Source organism: Zootoca vivipara, chromosome 7 (assembly GCF_963506605.1).
Source record: "Zootoca vivipara chromosome 7, rZooViv1.1, whole genome shotgun sequence".
Taxonomy (NCBI): Eukaryota; Metazoa; Chordata; class Lepidosauria; order Squamata; family Lacertidae; genus Zootoca; species Zootoca vivipara.
In genome coordinates this window covers 8,609,774-8,626,856 of record NC_083282.1, presented here as the reverse complement: position 1 = coordinate 8,626,856, position 17,083 = coordinate 8,609,774, and the positions used below count along the sequence as shown (strand labels likewise).

The 17,083-nt window shown below is 48.8% G+C and overlaps 1 protein-coding gene across 3 annotated transcripts in view; it reads right to left on the bottom strand.

Moving 5' to 3' along the window:
- Positions 1–372: 372 nt before the first annotated feature.
- The window catches only part of RXRG (retinoid X receptor gamma), a 95,755-nt gene continuing 79,044 nt past the window's right edge, over positions 373–17,083 (bottom strand). For all 3 annotated transcript variants that reach the window (XM_035123681.2, XM_035123682.2, XM_060276636.1), the window contains 3 exons: positions 12,592–12,683; positions 11,404–11,509; positions 373–863 (listed from right to left, as the gene is read on the bottom strand). In XM_035123681.2, the coding sequence (XP_034979572.1) occupies positions 716–863; positions 11,404–11,509; positions 12,592–12,683 (346 nt within the window). In that variant the 3' untranslated portion in view covers positions 373–715. The remainder of the gene's footprint in view (positions 864–11,403; positions 11,510–12,591; positions 12,684–17,083) is intronic.

Below are 17,083 nucleotides of genomic sequence, written 5' to 3'. Positions count from 1 at the left end.
TCCTGTGTTGAGAGGAGCGTCTTCCAACAATGTCTGCCAACCTAGCAGTTCGAAAGCACACCTGCTCAAGTAGATAAATAGGTTTACGACTGCGGCGGGAAGTAAACGGTGTTTCCGTGCGCTCTGGTTCCCGTCACGGTGTTCCGTTGCACCAGAAGCGGTTTAGTCCTGCTGGCCACATGACCCAGAAAGGTGTCTGTGGACAAACGTCGGCTTTCTTGGCCTGAAAAGTGAGATGAGCACCGCAAGCCCATAGTCACCTTTGACTGGGCTTAAGCATCCAGGGGTCCTTTACTTTGACCTTTTTACCTTCCTTCCTCAGGTAAGACGGAACCCTAAGCAACAACAGCAATTTCCACACCAGTTCCTTATATATTATTTTATTTCTCGTTTTTATTGGAAGTGAAAAAATAATTTAAACTCATTTATTTGTACAGGTGGCACCGTTTTGTTACCGACAAGCTATAGGACAGGCCCACCATGCTGCCAGCCAGGGGTAAAAGCAACATAGCCGCAGCCACATAGAATCCTGTCTTTTGGACACTAAATGCTCACAGAGGTGCCACCATCCCCTTATTACTCCCCCCCCACACACCCTGAATGGGAACGGACACAAGTAGACCAGGACCACACCCTCCTAAGTGGAAACCATCATCAGCCTTCAACCTCTCTGTCCCCTCCTTCGTTTCTACACCTCCTCAATCCATTTTCAGGGTCAAGTAATCTGCAGGGGTGTCTCCAGCATTTCCATGAGAAAAGTGTCGATGGGGGTGTCCCCGATCAGCTTGAAGAAGAAGAGGTGCTCCAGGCATTTCAGGCCGATAGATCGCAAGGCCGGCAGCCTCAGGAGGAGCTTGGCAAACCTGAAGGTACCAGAGATATAGAAAACCTGAAGTTAATGACAATCAGGAAATGCCAAGGGGTACCGTGTTTCTCCGAAAATAAGCCATACTCCGAAAATATGCCATACTCCGAAAATAAGCCATAGTGATAGGCAGTTTAACCTTGTAGGTTAAACTGTACCATACTTAATATAAAAAAGGCATCCCCTGAAAATAAGCCACCGTGTGTTTTTTTGAGGAAAAATAAATATAAGACGGTGACTTATTTTTGGAGAAACACGGTATACTCTGTTGAGAGACGAATTGGGTCCTCCCTAACAAGAGGGCACATGTTGCGGTGCGACCTGGCAACCAGACCCTGTGTTATGAGTGGGAACGTTTGGATGGCCACAACACCCTATTGGAGGTCCCTCAATGCTGGGTGCAATCAGACCAATGGGATGCTAGCTAAATTCTATCAAGGGACCTCTATTTAAGCCCCTGAGCTGCCTCTTTGGGGCCAGTGCATCGGAACACCTGCCCACCTCTCCCTATATTTAGGGCTTGCACACATGACCTTGCTATGCCGTCATGTGTCGTCTGTCGTTGGGACAGGGGCACGGCAGGAATTTTCCCCACTTGGCTGATTGGCTGGCGCCATTTGGGTCTCGCCTACTGCGTAGCAAATCCTCACAACTTGTAAGGTTGTGGGTAGGCTCTGGTTCAGGTGATAGGGGTGGCAGAGCGGTCTGGCCACCCTATGCGATGGGTATTCCGTTAAAGGAATCCTGGGACTCTTGGTTAGTCAACCCTGAGAGGGGTTGTGTGCCCTGAGCCAGAGTCCAAGGTGGGGCATCTGGCTGGTGGACTGGCTTGACCCCACTTTCCACTATGCCGGGTGTTCGCCCAAGGCTGACCTATGGTGTGCCCTGGGTCAGCGCTGCCTGCAAGGGTGCAGGGAGCTAGTTGAACCAGAGCCTATGCAACCACTCACTTGATTGTAATCAATAAAGTTGTGGCCTAAATTCTGCCAAAAAACAAAACAAAATTTGAGCCTTGTCTGAATTTATCTGCGGGTGGTTAAAAGGTCTACACATGCAAAAGAAAGAGCTCCACCTCATTCGCTGGATCTGAAGTAGGGCCTTGTGCAAGGCTCTTCCTGCACCTGGGGGCCCACATCCACTGAAGTCAAATGTGTTGCTTGGAACTTTGGACGCCACGAGTTTTGATACCCACAACACACACACACAGTGCCAGCATACATGATTAAAATTGTGGACAGAAACAGCTGTTTCAGCATTTTAGGCTTCCCTTTGAACTACATTACTACATTATAATGCACGCTAATTACAGCAAAGCTAGAAAGTATAAGCCAAAAAGTAACATCCCTTAAATTATAGCCCACATTAGGGGTAAATATCTGCCGATATCTGCAGGCCTGTTGCTGGCTGCGAATATGGCATCTTTGAAATATAAGGCTCAGCAAGGATTCATTTTGTCCTACCAAAGACACTCTAATGCAATTCACACTAAGCCTCTTTCAGGGCTGTTTGGTTCAATCCCAAAGGCCAGGGCTTAGTCTTCTGCCACGGGTGGGTGAGAATCTTAGAACTGTAGGCAGATGAAGATGATGGAGTTTATGGAACTGGCTGAGATGACCGGAAGAATCCGCAACCGCGGGGAAGAAGCGACAGAAGAAGAATGGAAAGATTTTAAGTTATATTTTAAAAAATATGTAAAAGTAACATATTAAGATCAGAATTAGGTTAAAAATAAACTGTGGAATGTATGAATATGTTAAGTGAAAGGAGTAAAATAAGTCTACATAAGGTGATTAAAATGGTTTAGAAATTGCTAAAAATATAAGTTTGCCAAAGAACCGCAGTGGACGGGAACCCGAGGGGGTCCCCATATATAATGTGAAGGAATAAGGAATAAGTAATTTGATTTTGTGTGTTTATTTTCTTTTTAGTGTTGTTATTGTAGTGTTTTCTTTTTGTGTCTTTTTCTTTGTATTCTGAAAAATTCTAATAAAAATTATTTAAAAAGAGAGAGAGAGAGAATATTAGAACTGTAGAGTTGGGAGGGACCCTAGGCGTTATCTAGCCCAAACTCCTGCTCTGCAAGAATTTCTTTTGCCCAAAAGGGCTTTCCTGCTTGCTGCCCTGTTTCATCTATGATTCACTTTACCAATACTCTTCAGGTGAGCATTTCGTGTAGGCACAAATTCATGGAAATGGAAGCTCCTTCCATGAACTTTGCTGGCTATTACTCTCAGTGTCACCCAAGGTGCAGGTTAATGCAGCCGGTGTAATCTAATGTTCCAATCCACACATTGACTACACACATGCAGGAAAGTGCCTTTTCCACATCACAGGCCTTCTTGAAGCTCGGTAAGATTTGGAGTGCTGCCTCCCTCTTCCCTTTGCTATGCGCAGAAGTGATCCATACACAGGACAGGTGGTTAAAGCCAGCACCTTCCCAGCCCGACATTGCTAGTGGAGATGCTTTGCCATTAACGGCAAGCCTGCCAGTTGCTCTAATGCAGGGGTCGGCAACCGAAGGCCCATGGGCTGGAAAACGGCCCACGACATAGCTGCCAAGTTATCCCTTTTTTAAAGGGATTTTCCCTTATGCTGAATAGGCTTCCTCGCGAGAAAAGGGAAAACTTGGCAGCTATGGCCCACGAAGGCTGTTTAACCAGCCCCTGAATGGAGCAGCCTACTTAGCAAGTCTCCGCGTGCTGCACTAAACCAGCACGGCACGGGGACTCACTTCCGCAGCTCTGGAAATTGCTTCTGTGCATGCCCAGACTCCGGAAATCACTTCTGTACATGTCCACAGTGCTGGAAATCGCTTCTGCGCAGTGCGACGCCAGAAATCATGTCTGTGCATGTACGCGGCTCTGGAAATCACTTCTGCGCATGTCCACAGTGCCGGAAATGGCTTCTGCACAGGCGCGATTTTTTGCGTCTGGGCATGTGCAGAAGCAATTTCCAGAGCTGCAGACATGCACAGACATGATTTCTGGCGTCGCGCTGCGCTGGTCCGGCCCATGGAGGATCACCATGGGAGTGATCCGGCCCATGCCTGGTAAGCCTTGCCGCCCCCTGCTCCAGGGGCGTAGGAAGATAGGGGCGGTTGGGGCGGTGCGCCCCGAGCGACGCAATCCCAGGGGCGCCATCACCGCTGCCCGCCCCGCCCCCAAAACACGCACGGCGCGCCACATCACTGGAGGCAGCGTGCCTGCTCTCCGCCCCCCGGTAGCAGAGCATGAATCTCTGTCGCTGCCCTGCTCCAATGTCTGGCTGTGCTTTGTGAACTGTTTGTATGGATTGTCGTCATTTAACTGTTATTATGAATTGTGTTCTGTGCTACAGTGTCCTCCTCCTTCTTTGGCGATCACTCGTAGCCGAGTAAGATTGTCTTCCATAAACACGGTTTTAACAATGGGGTCTAATGTCGGAAAATGTTGCAGTGTCCAATGTTGTGCTAAGCAATGTGCTCTGTCAGTGTGAGAGGTTCGGCTTGCACAACAACGTGTTCTGCCTGGATTTCACAGAGCAGATTTGGGGGCAGGGAGAGGAGGGGGAAAGTATCATTGCACAGAAGCCCTTGCGCTGACAGAATATGTTAGCTGAAAACTGCCCCCTGGTTTTATATATATATATATATGTTGTGGTTCTGGATTAATTATTGCATTAGCTTGCCAAGATTCACAATCGTGGATCTTGCAGTGAGATGCAGAGGAGGTTCAGGCCTCTTCTTGCTAGTCTGGGACCTCCCAGACACAGCCTTGGCACTATCCTTGGACTTGTAGGTTGCACCAGTCGCCTTATCTCCAGTTCCCCAGCCTTGCAGGGCACACCAACTGCATACCTGCCAAGTTGCTGTCAGAGAAATAAGGGACCGGGCCAGAAATAGCAGGCCAGAAGTAGCGCTGCCGCCATTTTGGAACTGGGCAGAGCATGCTCAGAAGTGACTTTTGATGTTGCTTTGCCCAGTTCCAAAATGGCCGTCGTGCCAGAAGTCGCACTGCAGCCATTTTGGAACTGGGCAGAGCAGCATCAAAAGTCGCTTCTGAGCATGCTTCACCCAGTTCCAAAATGGCCGCTGCACCAGAATAAACCGGGGAAAAACAAAAAAATCAGTTTTTTCAGCTAGGAACAGCTGGAAAAACGGGGATTTCCTGGGGAAAACGGGAGACTTGGCAGCTATGCAACGGTAAAATCAGGCAAGAGCCTTTTAACAACCCAGCCAACTCCTCTGGGGATGTGGAACCAACCACAGTACGGGTCTTGTTAACCTACAGTTGGCTGTATTTCCCAGCCAATATCACAGCTTCCTGCAACTACAGTAGGAGAGAGCTTTAGCTAGCAGGGCTTGTTTTGGTTTGGTTTGGTTTTTTTAAAAAATACTATTTATTAAATTTTCCACTTCAACAATCCTATCCAATCATATTAAATATTCCAAATTATACATATTATTCAATAATAATAATTTCTTATTTATACCCCGCCCATCTGGCCAGGTTCCCCCAGCCACTCTGGGCGGCTTCCAACAAAACATTAAAATACAGAAATCAAACATTAAAAGCTTCCCTAAACAGGGCTGCCATGAGATGCCTTCTGAAGGTCTGGTAATGGAGGGCATTCCACAGGGTGGGTGCCACTACCGAGAAGGCCCTCTGCCTGGTTCCCTGTAACTTGGCTTCTCATAGCAAGGGAACCGCCAGAAGACCCTCAGCGCTGGACCTCAGTGTCCAGGCAGAACGATGGGGGTGGAGACGCTCCTTCAGGTATACTGGACCGAGGCCGTTTAGGGCTTTAAAGGTCAACACCAACACTTTGAATTGTGCTCGGAAACGTACTGGGAGCCAATGTAGGTATGTGGTCTCGGCGGCCGCTCCCAGTCACCAGTCTAGCTGCCGCATTCTGGATTAGTTGTAGTTTCCGGGTCACCTTCAAAGATAGCCCCACGTAGAGCGCATTGCAGTAGTCCAAGCGAGAGATAACTAGAGCATGCACTACTCTGGCGAGACAGTCCGTGGGCAGGTAGTCCAAATAATAATCAGTCCAAATATTATGCCAAATTATTTAAAAAATTGGAGGTATCTTCCTATGTTCTGAGGTCGGGGGGGGGGGGTTCTGATCATCTCATACTTCCACTGCTTTCATAATTTCTGCGATAGTTCCCATAAATCATTCCGATGTTAATCCTCATTGCTTTTCACAGCCTCCGAGTTTCTCAAACAAGCGAGATAAAACAAAACAATATATTCTGTGTGGAATTTACATCCAGAGTTCCCTCTGTATGTTCACGATATCTCTTCACAAAATGATGTTTCCGCCAAGCCAGTCCAAAAATCTTCTCACCTTGGGCAGCAGCCAAGTCAGTCCAGATAAAAATCAAATCAAGGCATCTGCCCAATGCTTTTAAGACCAGCTGTCCTTCAAATGGTTAACCTGTCCAGGGAAGGTTTTGCCATATAAAACTGGGAATGCAAATATTAAGATATTAAAAGGCACCTATCCCCTAAGGCGGTGCATTTAATTCGACAAGCTGATCTACTTCCGGTCATGGTCGCTCGGTTAATTGGAGCTTCGTCATTCCACTTCTAATTCCAGGCAAACTTCCGAAGTTTTTTTGGCGTCTCTCTAGTCATTCTCCAGATCAAAGTTGGGAAACTCTTTATCCTCTTCCAAATATACCTGCAGCCGAATACTTTAAACTTGGTTTTCCACTTTTGAATAATTGTTATTTCCACACAGTTAATGATTATTAGAGTCATATTATATCACCAAATAGGGACCCAGGTGGCGCTGTGGGTTAAATCACTGAGCCTAGGGCTTGCTGATCAGAAGGTTGGCGGTTCGAATCCCTGTGATGGGGTGAGCTCCCGTTGCTTGGTCCCAGCTCCTGCCAACCTAGCAGTTCGAAAGCACGTCAAAATGCAAGTAGATAAATAGGAACCGCTACAGCGGGAAGGTAAACGGCGTTTCCATGTGCTGCTCTGGTTTGCCAGAAGCGGCTTTGTCATGCTGGCCACATGACCTGGAAGCTATACGCCAATAATGCGAGATGAGCGTGCAACCCCAGAGTCGGTCACGACTGGACCTAACGGTCAGGGGTCCCTTTACCTTATACCTTTATATCACCAAATACACCACCTCTCCAGTCTCGCTTGCTATAAATAATCGGCAGAAATATAATAAGAAAGGAGGCTCACCCCCACCCTTTCAGTTCCAACATACCAAGTCTATGTAGATGTTAATCCTTCTTCCGTTCAAATCCTTTTTAGCACCTCAGTGGCTGAATTAATTAGCAGAGTAGTTTCTCCCCCATCACTCAGATCATGTCCAAAACTTAAATCCAATTTTTCATCTTAAGAATTGGAAGCTTGCTGCTAAATGGAGGCGACTTTGGAGAGTTGCCAAGAAATGTTTTGGGCTTTCCATCCAGTGCCCCCAGCCCCTCCATCCTTCTGAATTTGGGGCCAGGTGTTGGGCGATCTGTGGGTGAGCTGCCACTCTCAAGCCCGGGGAATGTAGGGAGGCTGATTACTCCCATCTCAGCCTCTGATTCCAGAACTTATGGCGGTGATGGAATCCAGCCATTCTCCATCGTAGCTCTCCGGAAGCTCCTCAGCAGGGCTCATTTGGAGCTATCCAAGGTCCTGGTCTTCCACACCCGCTGCCTAAGAGAGCTTGACCAAGCTTTATCTGCTTGATGTGACCTTGACTACGGTGACCCAACTTCTCCAGATACTGCCTGCTTCCCCTGTGCACCTCAAGCACCCACAGAAGAGGATGTAGCTATTCCTTCCAGTAGCACCTTAGAGACCAACGAACTTTGTCATTGGTATGAGCTTTCGTGTGCATACTGGAAGGAATTTTTTTATTTTGTTTCGACTACAGCAGACCAACATGGCTACCTACTTGTAACTAGGATATAGCTAAACTCTGATGGAATTAAATTTGGTTTTTGAATTGTTTAATGCTGATTATTATTACTATTACCAAATTAAATTTGGTTTTTGAATTGTTCAATGCTGATTATTATTACTATTAAATTTGGTTTTTGAATTGTTTAATGCTGATTATTATTACTTTTGAAAATGTCTTGATATTGTGATATGTGACGTGTGTGTGTGTGTGTGTGTGTGTGTGTGTGTGTGTGTGTGTGTGTGTGTAAACAGCTCTGAGCGGGATATATATAGAAAGGCACCATATCAATAAAATGCCAATGAAACAAGGAGGAAGCAGGTTGTGTGATGGTCTCTAGTCTTGGTTTTTCATTTTAGCTTTAAATCCACTGCAGATTGCAGGAAGATGAAGGAAAAGAAACTAAACTTCATTTCGCTCAGAAACGATACCTCCCCTGCTTTCACCAAAACATTTATCCTTGTTTTAGTACTTAAAATGGGTCAGCATTCTTAGACTGACAACTGCATAATGTACCTAACATGCAGCTGGCCTTAAAGAGGACACAGGTGCTTCCTGACTTTCTGTTGGATATTGGCAATTTATTATTATTATTATTATTATTATTATTATTATTATTATTCTGTCCAGGGTTGTAAAGACTGCGGAGAGAATAACTGGGTGCACTCTTCCCACCTTGGATCAAATCTATGCTTCCAGGTGCCATAAGAAAGCTGCAGAGATAGCGCAGGATAGGGCGCACCCCGGAAACGATCTCTTTCAGCTTCTGCCTTCTGGAAGAAGGTACAGGGTTATGAAGACTAGGACTAGCAGCCTGAGAAACAGTTTCTATCCAAATGCGAGCCTGCTATCCCATAAAGGTAGTCTTTATGGGAGTATATTGTATTTAATTATGGGGTATCAGAGTCTGTGGGGGGCTAATCAGGATGGGATAGCAGGCTTGTTGGTTTTGAATGTCTGATGTAGATTTTTTCCAATTTCGTTGTTCTGTATGGGACAATAACAATAAAGATTATCTATCTATTATATTATTATTATTATTATTATTATTATTATTATTATTATTATTATTCCCTGCCCATCTGGCTGGGTTTCCCCAGCCACTCTGGGCGGCTTTCAACAGAACATTAAAAGCAGAATAAAACTTCAAACATTCAAAACTTCCCTAAACAGGGCTGCCTTCAGATGTCTTCTAAAAGTCAGATAGTTATTTATTTCCTTGACATCTGACGGGAGGGCATTCCACAGGGCAGGTGCCACAACCAAGAAGGCCCTCTGCCTGGTTCCCTGCAACCTCACTTTTCACTAGTCACACTTCTCTGAAGTCTCTCAGCCCCACCCACCTCACAGGGTGTCTGTTGTGGGGGAGGAGGGGAAAGGAGATTGTTAGCCGCTTTGAGACTCCTTCGGGTAGTGATATCAAATCCAAACTCTTCTTCTTCTTCTTCTTTCACAGTGAGGGAACTGCCAGAAGGCCCTCAGCGCTGGACCTCAATGAATGTATCCCACCACACTAGTTACCAGAGTTTGCTTTCAGGCACAAATCTAGGGCACTGAATCTCCTCCTGAAAGTTTTTCACGCCTTGGATGCACATTATTTATAAACTCCACTTTTCTCCATAGGAATCTCATTGGCATTTACAACCTGTGGCCCAGGCCCTGCCTATGCCACATCCAACATATGCGGCCAGCAGCAGAACCTTGCCTGAAGTTGCTTTTTAATGGAATGGCAAAAGGGCACCCACGAGGTGGAGAGTTGTCACACTCAAGTGACCTCTAGGAGGGTATGAAATTCACCTTTCCCCAAAAACAAGTGGGTGACCATTTAGGGACATCTTATAGCCTCTGCTGTGTACTGTTGGTTTTGCCGTGCTATTGGGCTTTACACGGTTAATTTAAAATACTCTACCCTTTGAGCCTAGAGGCAGCTCACAAAACATTAAAACCATTACGTTTCCGAGCACAGTTCAAAGTGTTGGTGCTGACCTTTAAAGCCCTAAATGGCCTCGGTCCAGTATACCTGAAGGAGTGTCTCCACCCCCATCGTTCTGCCCGGACACTGAGGTCCAGTACCGAGGGCCTTCTGACGGTTCCCTCACTGCGAGAAGCCAAGTTGCAGGGAACCAGGCAGAGGGCCTTCTCGGTGGTGGTGCCTGCCCTGTGGAACGCCCTCCCATCAGATGTCAAAGAGAAAAACAGCTACCAGATTTTTAGAAGACATCTGAAGGCAGCCCTGTTTAGGGAGGCTTTTAATGTTTAATTATTTTATTTCATTTTTCTGTTATAAGCCGCCTAGAGTGTGGGAAAACCCAGCCAGATGGGCGGGGTATATAATATATTATTATTATTATTATTATTATTATTATTATTATTATTATTATTAACAGCATACACAATATAAATAACCACATTTGCCCCAATTCCTGTTAAATCTATTCAGTACCAAAATCACCCCAAAAGGGTGGTGGACGAGGAGAGAGGAAGCCGTAGGAGAAATACACAGAAGATAACTTTAAATGATTTTCCCATTTGCATGTTAACCAGCAGATGGCAGAATTGGATAACGTCGTTATTCCAAAGGTTACTGGAAGGAAAGAGAAGGTGAGCTCCAAAAGAAAAGTCACAGCCAAAGTTGGCTCTCCACTGTCAGCCTGTATTTATTTTTTCCCTCTGACATTTCCTTATCTAGAGGTTTGACAGAGACAGGAGGGCAATGACTGGAGTCTTCTTAAAGGGAGATTGCTAACTTGGGAGTGGCTGATCTGACTCACCAGAATCGAAAGTTGCTCTGTGTAACTTCTCGTTTCCCTGCTGAAACCCATGCCCAGCACCCTGGTTCAGTTCTAACTTGTTGCTCTGGAGTAAATAAACGAATGCAATGTTGGATAATTCCAACAAAAACAGAAAAAAAAACCCAGTATTTGTTCACATTGCTGTTGGCTTTTTCTCAAAAGTGATGCACAATTAGTGACTGTTTTTATGGGTTTTTTTTTACATTAGCTTCCTTTCCACTGAGATGAATATAAGTTTCTTTCCAGGCACAGATCTAGGCTTTAAAGGTCTGTGTCTGAGAAGTTCCGTTTTTTGTCCTGGCACTTTCCCTGGGAAAACCCGATTGTTGTTTGCTGTGATCAGTGGTAAAACACAGGTTTTCCTGGGGAAAACAGTGCGTGTGTTTAGTGCTCAGACATGGAGCTTTAAAGTCCGAACCTGTGCCTAGAAATGAGCCCAGTGAATGTCATATTTGGTGGAAACCGAACTGCAGCAGAAAGTAAGCAGCGGTGATTGTGATCGATACAGGTTGGAACAGAAACAGCTGCCTTCTCACATTTGGTCAATTCTGGATCTAAGAAATATAGGGGTGTTTATTTATTAAATTAATAAATTTAGGTCTCACTTTTCCTCTAGGAAACTGAATGTGATGTTCAAGGGGTTTCCGGTTGTCACTGATCCAAATACAGGTCACCCCCCAGATCTAGATCAAGCAAGGTTGTTGCCCGCTACTGAGTTGTCCCTTTTGGCTCTCTCGTCCTCTGAATGTTTCTGAACCAACCAAACACACAGAAGCATCATCACTGGTATTCTGCACTTTCCAACAGCATTCTGTGTTAAGTGGTGCTGAGCCTCTTTCTATTTACCTTCCCGGTTGCTCAGGATATTTCTGTTTGGTGTATGCCTCCAGAGCTGCATAAACTTTCTCACGTAGCGATTCCACCTCTGCAGGACTAGACAGACCCTTGGCATCTGATGGGGTGAGAGAGCAAGGAAGCGGGGGAGGGGGGTCATGATTAAAAAACAGCACAGCTATTGCCCACTCCTTATCTGCAGGTTGCAGAATGGCCAAGTGAACTGTAATCACATCATAGTCCATGGTGTATGTTAGCTGTGAAACCGTAATTAATTGGAAAAACAGGCAGTGCAATAATATTACCCATCTACCTGAAAGAGACCTCTGAGAAGACACACTGCTGCCCCTAATATATACTATGTGATAAAGGTAAAGGTGGATGCGGGTGGCACTGTGGTCTAAACCACTGAGGCTCTTGGACTTGCAGATCAGAAGGTTAGTGATTCGAATCCCTGCAATGGGGTGAGCTCCCGTGGCTCTGTCCCAGCTCCTGCCAACCTAGAAGTGTGAAAGCATGCCAGTGCAAGTAGATAAATAGGTACCACTGTGGCAGCAAGGTAAATGGCATTTCTGTGCGCTCTGGTTTCCGTCACGGTGTCCCGTTGTGCCAGAAACGGCTTAGTCCTGCTGGCCACATGACCCAGAAAGCTGTCTGTGGACAAACACCGGCTCCCTCGGCCTGAAAGCAAGATGAGCGTCGCAACCCCATAGTTGCCTTTGACTGGACTTAACCGTCCAGGGGTCCTTTGCCTTTTTTACTTACTAAGTGGTACCGGCTAGAAACCAAAAAGGACTGCCTTATGGTCATTACAGGGAAACAGAGTGGTCTTAGGCAGGCTTAAAATGGTACCCGCCCTTACAATATGAGGCCTACACATTTTATTCATCTTTTTTACTGCCACCCCCATTGTTGTTCAGTCATTCCTTTCCATGCATTGCTCCATATCTGTTCTCTTTAAACACCATCCTTCTTCTGTATTTTCCTGCCACTGGACTAACTTGGCTACCTCAGTGCCACACGGATGAATGAGGGAGTGATGGCAAAGCTAGGCAGTTGAGAGAAGAGGGCAGCAAGAAGGCCTTTCCCGAGAACCAGGAAGAACAGGCCTGCCCACAAGCCGCTGCTCAGAACACAGGGCTAAATTGATTCACAAGTTGATTTGACCCTGGACCAGCTTCCCCGGGCATCCACACATACCTGGATTGAACAGGACAATGGCTCGTAGGCACCCCAGCTCAGATTTGTCCATCTGCATGTCTTTCATTTTGGATACCAGCTCAGTAAGGACCCTGTATTAGAGACAAGAGAGGGAATTGGAGAGTCAAAGTCTGCAGTGATGCACTCAGTGTCCGAGGTGCCTCCACACCACAATGTGGAATTGCCAGGCTTCATTCACTCATTTTTCAAGGGGCATCCATATTGTCAAGGGCTGGACTGAGGAGGAATGGTGAGGACCACACCCCCTTCTCCTGACCCTTCCCAAGAACAGGAGGGCGGTATAGATTTAGATCAGTGGTTTGCAGAAGGGCACAGTTCAGAGGCTGCAGAGGGCAGAAGCTGGGGGATATTGGAAGAGGACCAGCAAGAAGAAGAAGAAGAAGAAGAAGAAGAAGAAGAAGAAGAAGAAGAAGAAGAAGAAGAAGAAGAAGAAGAAGAAGAAGAAGAAGAAGAAGAAGAAGGGGAGAGACAGCTGACAGTCTCAGTGCCCACACGTGCCCTGTGTCCAGGGGTGGCGCCAGCTGCCCATGGAGGCAGGGTCAGCCACCCATGTGGTGGGGCCAGCCGGGGCAGGACACTCCGTGGGGCCTCCAAGGAGTCTGCCTGCCTCCTCCCACTCAGCCACCCTACAGCTGGGAGGGAGGCAGCGGGCAGACCGTTAGGGGCAGCGCGGAGCTTGCAGGTGCCCAAGCCACCGCGTCACTCCCAGGAGAGACGTGTGGCTCGGGCGTGCACAGGCCTCACGCTGAGTGCCACCCGGCATTTTGTCACACACACACACCCTCAGTGGTGACACCTGGGGCAGGCCGCCCCCACCGCAGCTCCTTCCTCTGCCCCTGCAGAGAGCTCAGGAGCAGTAGGCTCAGATTAGCCGGTGCAGGTCTGATATAGAATAGGGAAGACGAAGGGCTATGGGACTTTACGTGGAGCAACACCATCATGGCATAGAGCAGGCATCCCCAAACTTCGGCCCTCCAGATGTTTTGGACTACAATTCCCATCTTCCCCGACCACTGGTCCTGTTACCGGTAGCTAGGGATCATGGGAGTTGTAGGCCAAAACATTTGGAGGGCCGCCGTTTGGGGATGCCTGGCATAGAGACTACATCCCTTTGTCTCTCTGTGAATTCTGAATAAATTACATGGGAAGGACTCTACATGTTATCTGTTTTTTTTTTGGCTGCCACTGGGGGAGGGATAGGATTCCCTGAGCCTTGACACATATAGTGCTGTCACAGTGGCCGGAGTGGACTACTTCAGAGTAACGACGCTACGCAGCTCTGCATTTTATTCTTTTATTGGTGCTGCGTATTTACAGTGCTCAAGTCATTGCTATTTACACGGAGCGATGTTGTCAGTCGGTTTTCAGAACCTCCTAATGGCTTTTGGCGCGTCTTTCTCCAACACAAAAGCTTTGGCAGACCCATCCTCTTGCCCCTCCTCTTCCTGCGTAATTCTGGAGTTGGGGGGATGGGTCTTCCCCCCTTACTTGCCCCTTCCTGTCCCACCTGGGACCCTGGCTCCTCTACCTTGCCTGAGCCTCGGACACGACTTCCTGCTTCCCCACTGGAATCGGAACTCTTCCTGCTTTCCCCTTTGCTCGGGGACGGGCTTGAACTCAGGAGGGGAGGGACTTCGCGATATCCCCTGTCCCTCACATCCACCCCCCTCCCAAGCTCTCCTTCACCCCTCCCCAGGCCCCCCCCATGTGTCGGTGACGACTGGAAGCCTAAAAACTCGGTGCTCTCCGAGCCCGTTGGTGTGAACACCTCCCCCCAGTCCTGCGAGCCCCCCCCCTTCCGCCTGGGAGGACGGGAATCCCAAAAAGTCCGTGGCGTCAGAGCTGGTGGGGGTAAAAATGTTTTGCCAATCTGCTCCTTCCTCTGACTGGGTGGATCTTGGCGACACCCATACCTCATCCTCTGGTTCCTCAAACTCCGCTTCCCAGCGCCATGGTGAGCTGTTCTCCCGTGCCTCCTCCTCCTCCCCCTCCCTTTCCATGTGCCAGGGCTTGGGTCTGTGGGGAAAGAGGGCGTGAAATTCTTCCACCAAGAATTCCTCCTGTATCTGAGTGGCGGGAACCCATTCATTCTGGGACGGTGGAGCATCCTCCCATGCCATGAGGTACTCCAGGCCCCCCACCCCCCACCTTGAATCCAGGATGGCCGTGGCCTCATTGAGTTGCTCCCTGCTTTCCCTCTCCCCCCCTCCCTCGGGGGTTTGTTCGCTGTCTCTGAGCCTGCTGCTTTCCCTGTACGGCGACAGCAGCGATCTATGAAACACTGGATGCACCCTCATGTCCTCTGGCAGTGCCAGCCTGTATGCCACCGGGTTGACCTGTTGCGTGACCGTGAAGGGGCCCAGCCATTTGGGTGCCAGCTTTTTGCACCTCCCTCTGGTGGGAAGGCCCTCCGAGGACAACCACACCTTGTCCCCCACCCTGATGACCTCCCCTTGTCGCCTGTGGCGATCTGCCCCCTTTTTGTACGCTTCCTTGGCCCTCTCCAAGTGTTCTCTGAGCTGCTGGTGCACCGTCTCCAGTTCCTCTGCCCAATCCTCAGCCTGTGGGCCCTCCTCCTCCTCCTCCCTCTCCCTCTCTGGGAAAGATCTGAGGTCGCGCCCGTAATTGGCCTTAAAGGGCGACACCCCTGTGGAGACGTGCACTGCATTGTTGTAGGCAAATTCTGCTAGTGGCAAGCGATCCACCCAGTCCGTTTGCCGCTGGCTGACGTAGCATCTCAGGTACTGCTGCAGAATGGCGTTGACCCTCTCCGCTTGTCCGTTGGTCTGCGGGTGTCTAGCCGTCGACAAGCTGACCTCCACCTGCAGGAGGTTCATGAGCCGCCGCCAGAACCTGGAAACAAATTGGCGGCCACGATCCGAAATAACCCTTAAAGGTAATCCATGCAGTCTGAAAATGTGATCAACAAACAGTTTGGCTGTCTCTTCTGCCGAGACTGCCCTGGCACACGGTATAAAGTGACACATTTTGGACATGAGGTCCACCACCACCAACACTGCAGTCTTACCCCTGGACGAAGGCAGATCTGTGATGAAGTCCATGGACACCACTTCCCACGGCCTGTGTGGTGTGGCTAAGGGCTCCAGCAACCCTGGTGGCGCTGCTCTGACCACCTTCGCCCGCTGGCAGGTGGTACAGCCCCTTACATAGTCTCGAACATCTTCCCTCACCCCTGGCCACCAGAAGTGTCTCATGACTAGGTGAGTGGTCTTGTCCCTTCCAAAATGCCCCGCTGTAGGGTTGTCGTGCATCTGCTTGAGGACCGTACGTCGAAGCTGGGTGGTGGGTAGGTACAGCGCACCCTTGTAGAAAAGCAGCCCTCTGCGTTCTGCAAAGTCTTTTGCCTGCTCCCTCCCCCCTCTCAGTTCTCTGAAGATGCGGTTGGCAAATTCATCCGCTGCCGTCAGTGCTGTGAGTTCTGCCTCGCTCACCACTGCTGCTCCGCAGGACCATGCCGACGGGGGGAAAATGTGCCTTGGGGCTGGTGGCGCCTCCTCCTCCATGTACTCTGGCTTGCGGGAGAGGGCATCCGCCCTGACATTCTGCTCTCCTGGGATGTAGTGTATGGAGAAGTTGAAGTTCGAGAAGAACTCCGCCCACCGTATCTGCCGCTGGTTGAGCACCCTGGCAGTTCTCCAGAACTCCAGGTTCTTGTGGTCTGTGCACACCTGGATGGGGTGCTTGGCGCCCACCAGGAAGTGTCTCCAGTGCTGGAACGCCGCGTGGATCGCAAGAAGTTCCCGATCAAAAACTGTGTAGTTTCGCTCGGGCTGGGTCAACTTCCTGGAGAAGAAGGCACAGGGTCTCCACTCTCTGTTGGCGTCCAGTTGCAACAAAATGGCGCCCACAGCCTTATCAGAAGCATCTGTTTCAATGCGTAGGGGCGCGTCCTGAACCACGTGGAACAGGTTCTGGTCTGAGGCGAACACCCTCTTGAGGCTTTCGAACGCTGCTTGCGCCTCTGGTGTCCACCTGAACTTCTGCTTGCCTCTCAGGCAGTCAGTGATGGGAGCCGTAACTCGAGAGAAGTTCTTGATGAACTTCCTGTAGAAGTTGGCAAAGCCTAGTAGGCGTTGGGCATCTTTGCGCGTCCTGGGGCTGTGCCAGTCCAGGATGGCCTGCACCTTGTCCTTGTCCATTGCCAGCCCCTTGTCTGACAGCTTGTAGCCCAGGAAGTCCACCTCCTTGGTGTGAAACTTGCACTTCTCCAGCTTCACATACAGATGGTTCTCCTTCAGGCGCTGTAACACCTCCCTGACGTCCTTCACGTGCTGCACTGGGTCGTTGGAGTAAATAAGGATGTCATCCAGAAAGACCAAGCATTTCCTGAAGAGTAGGGACCCCAGGACGTGGTGCATGAAGGCCTGGAAGCATGCTGAGCCCCCTTGCAACCCGAAGGGCATCACCAGATATTCAAAAGAGCCCAGAGGCGTGAACATCGTGGTTTTCC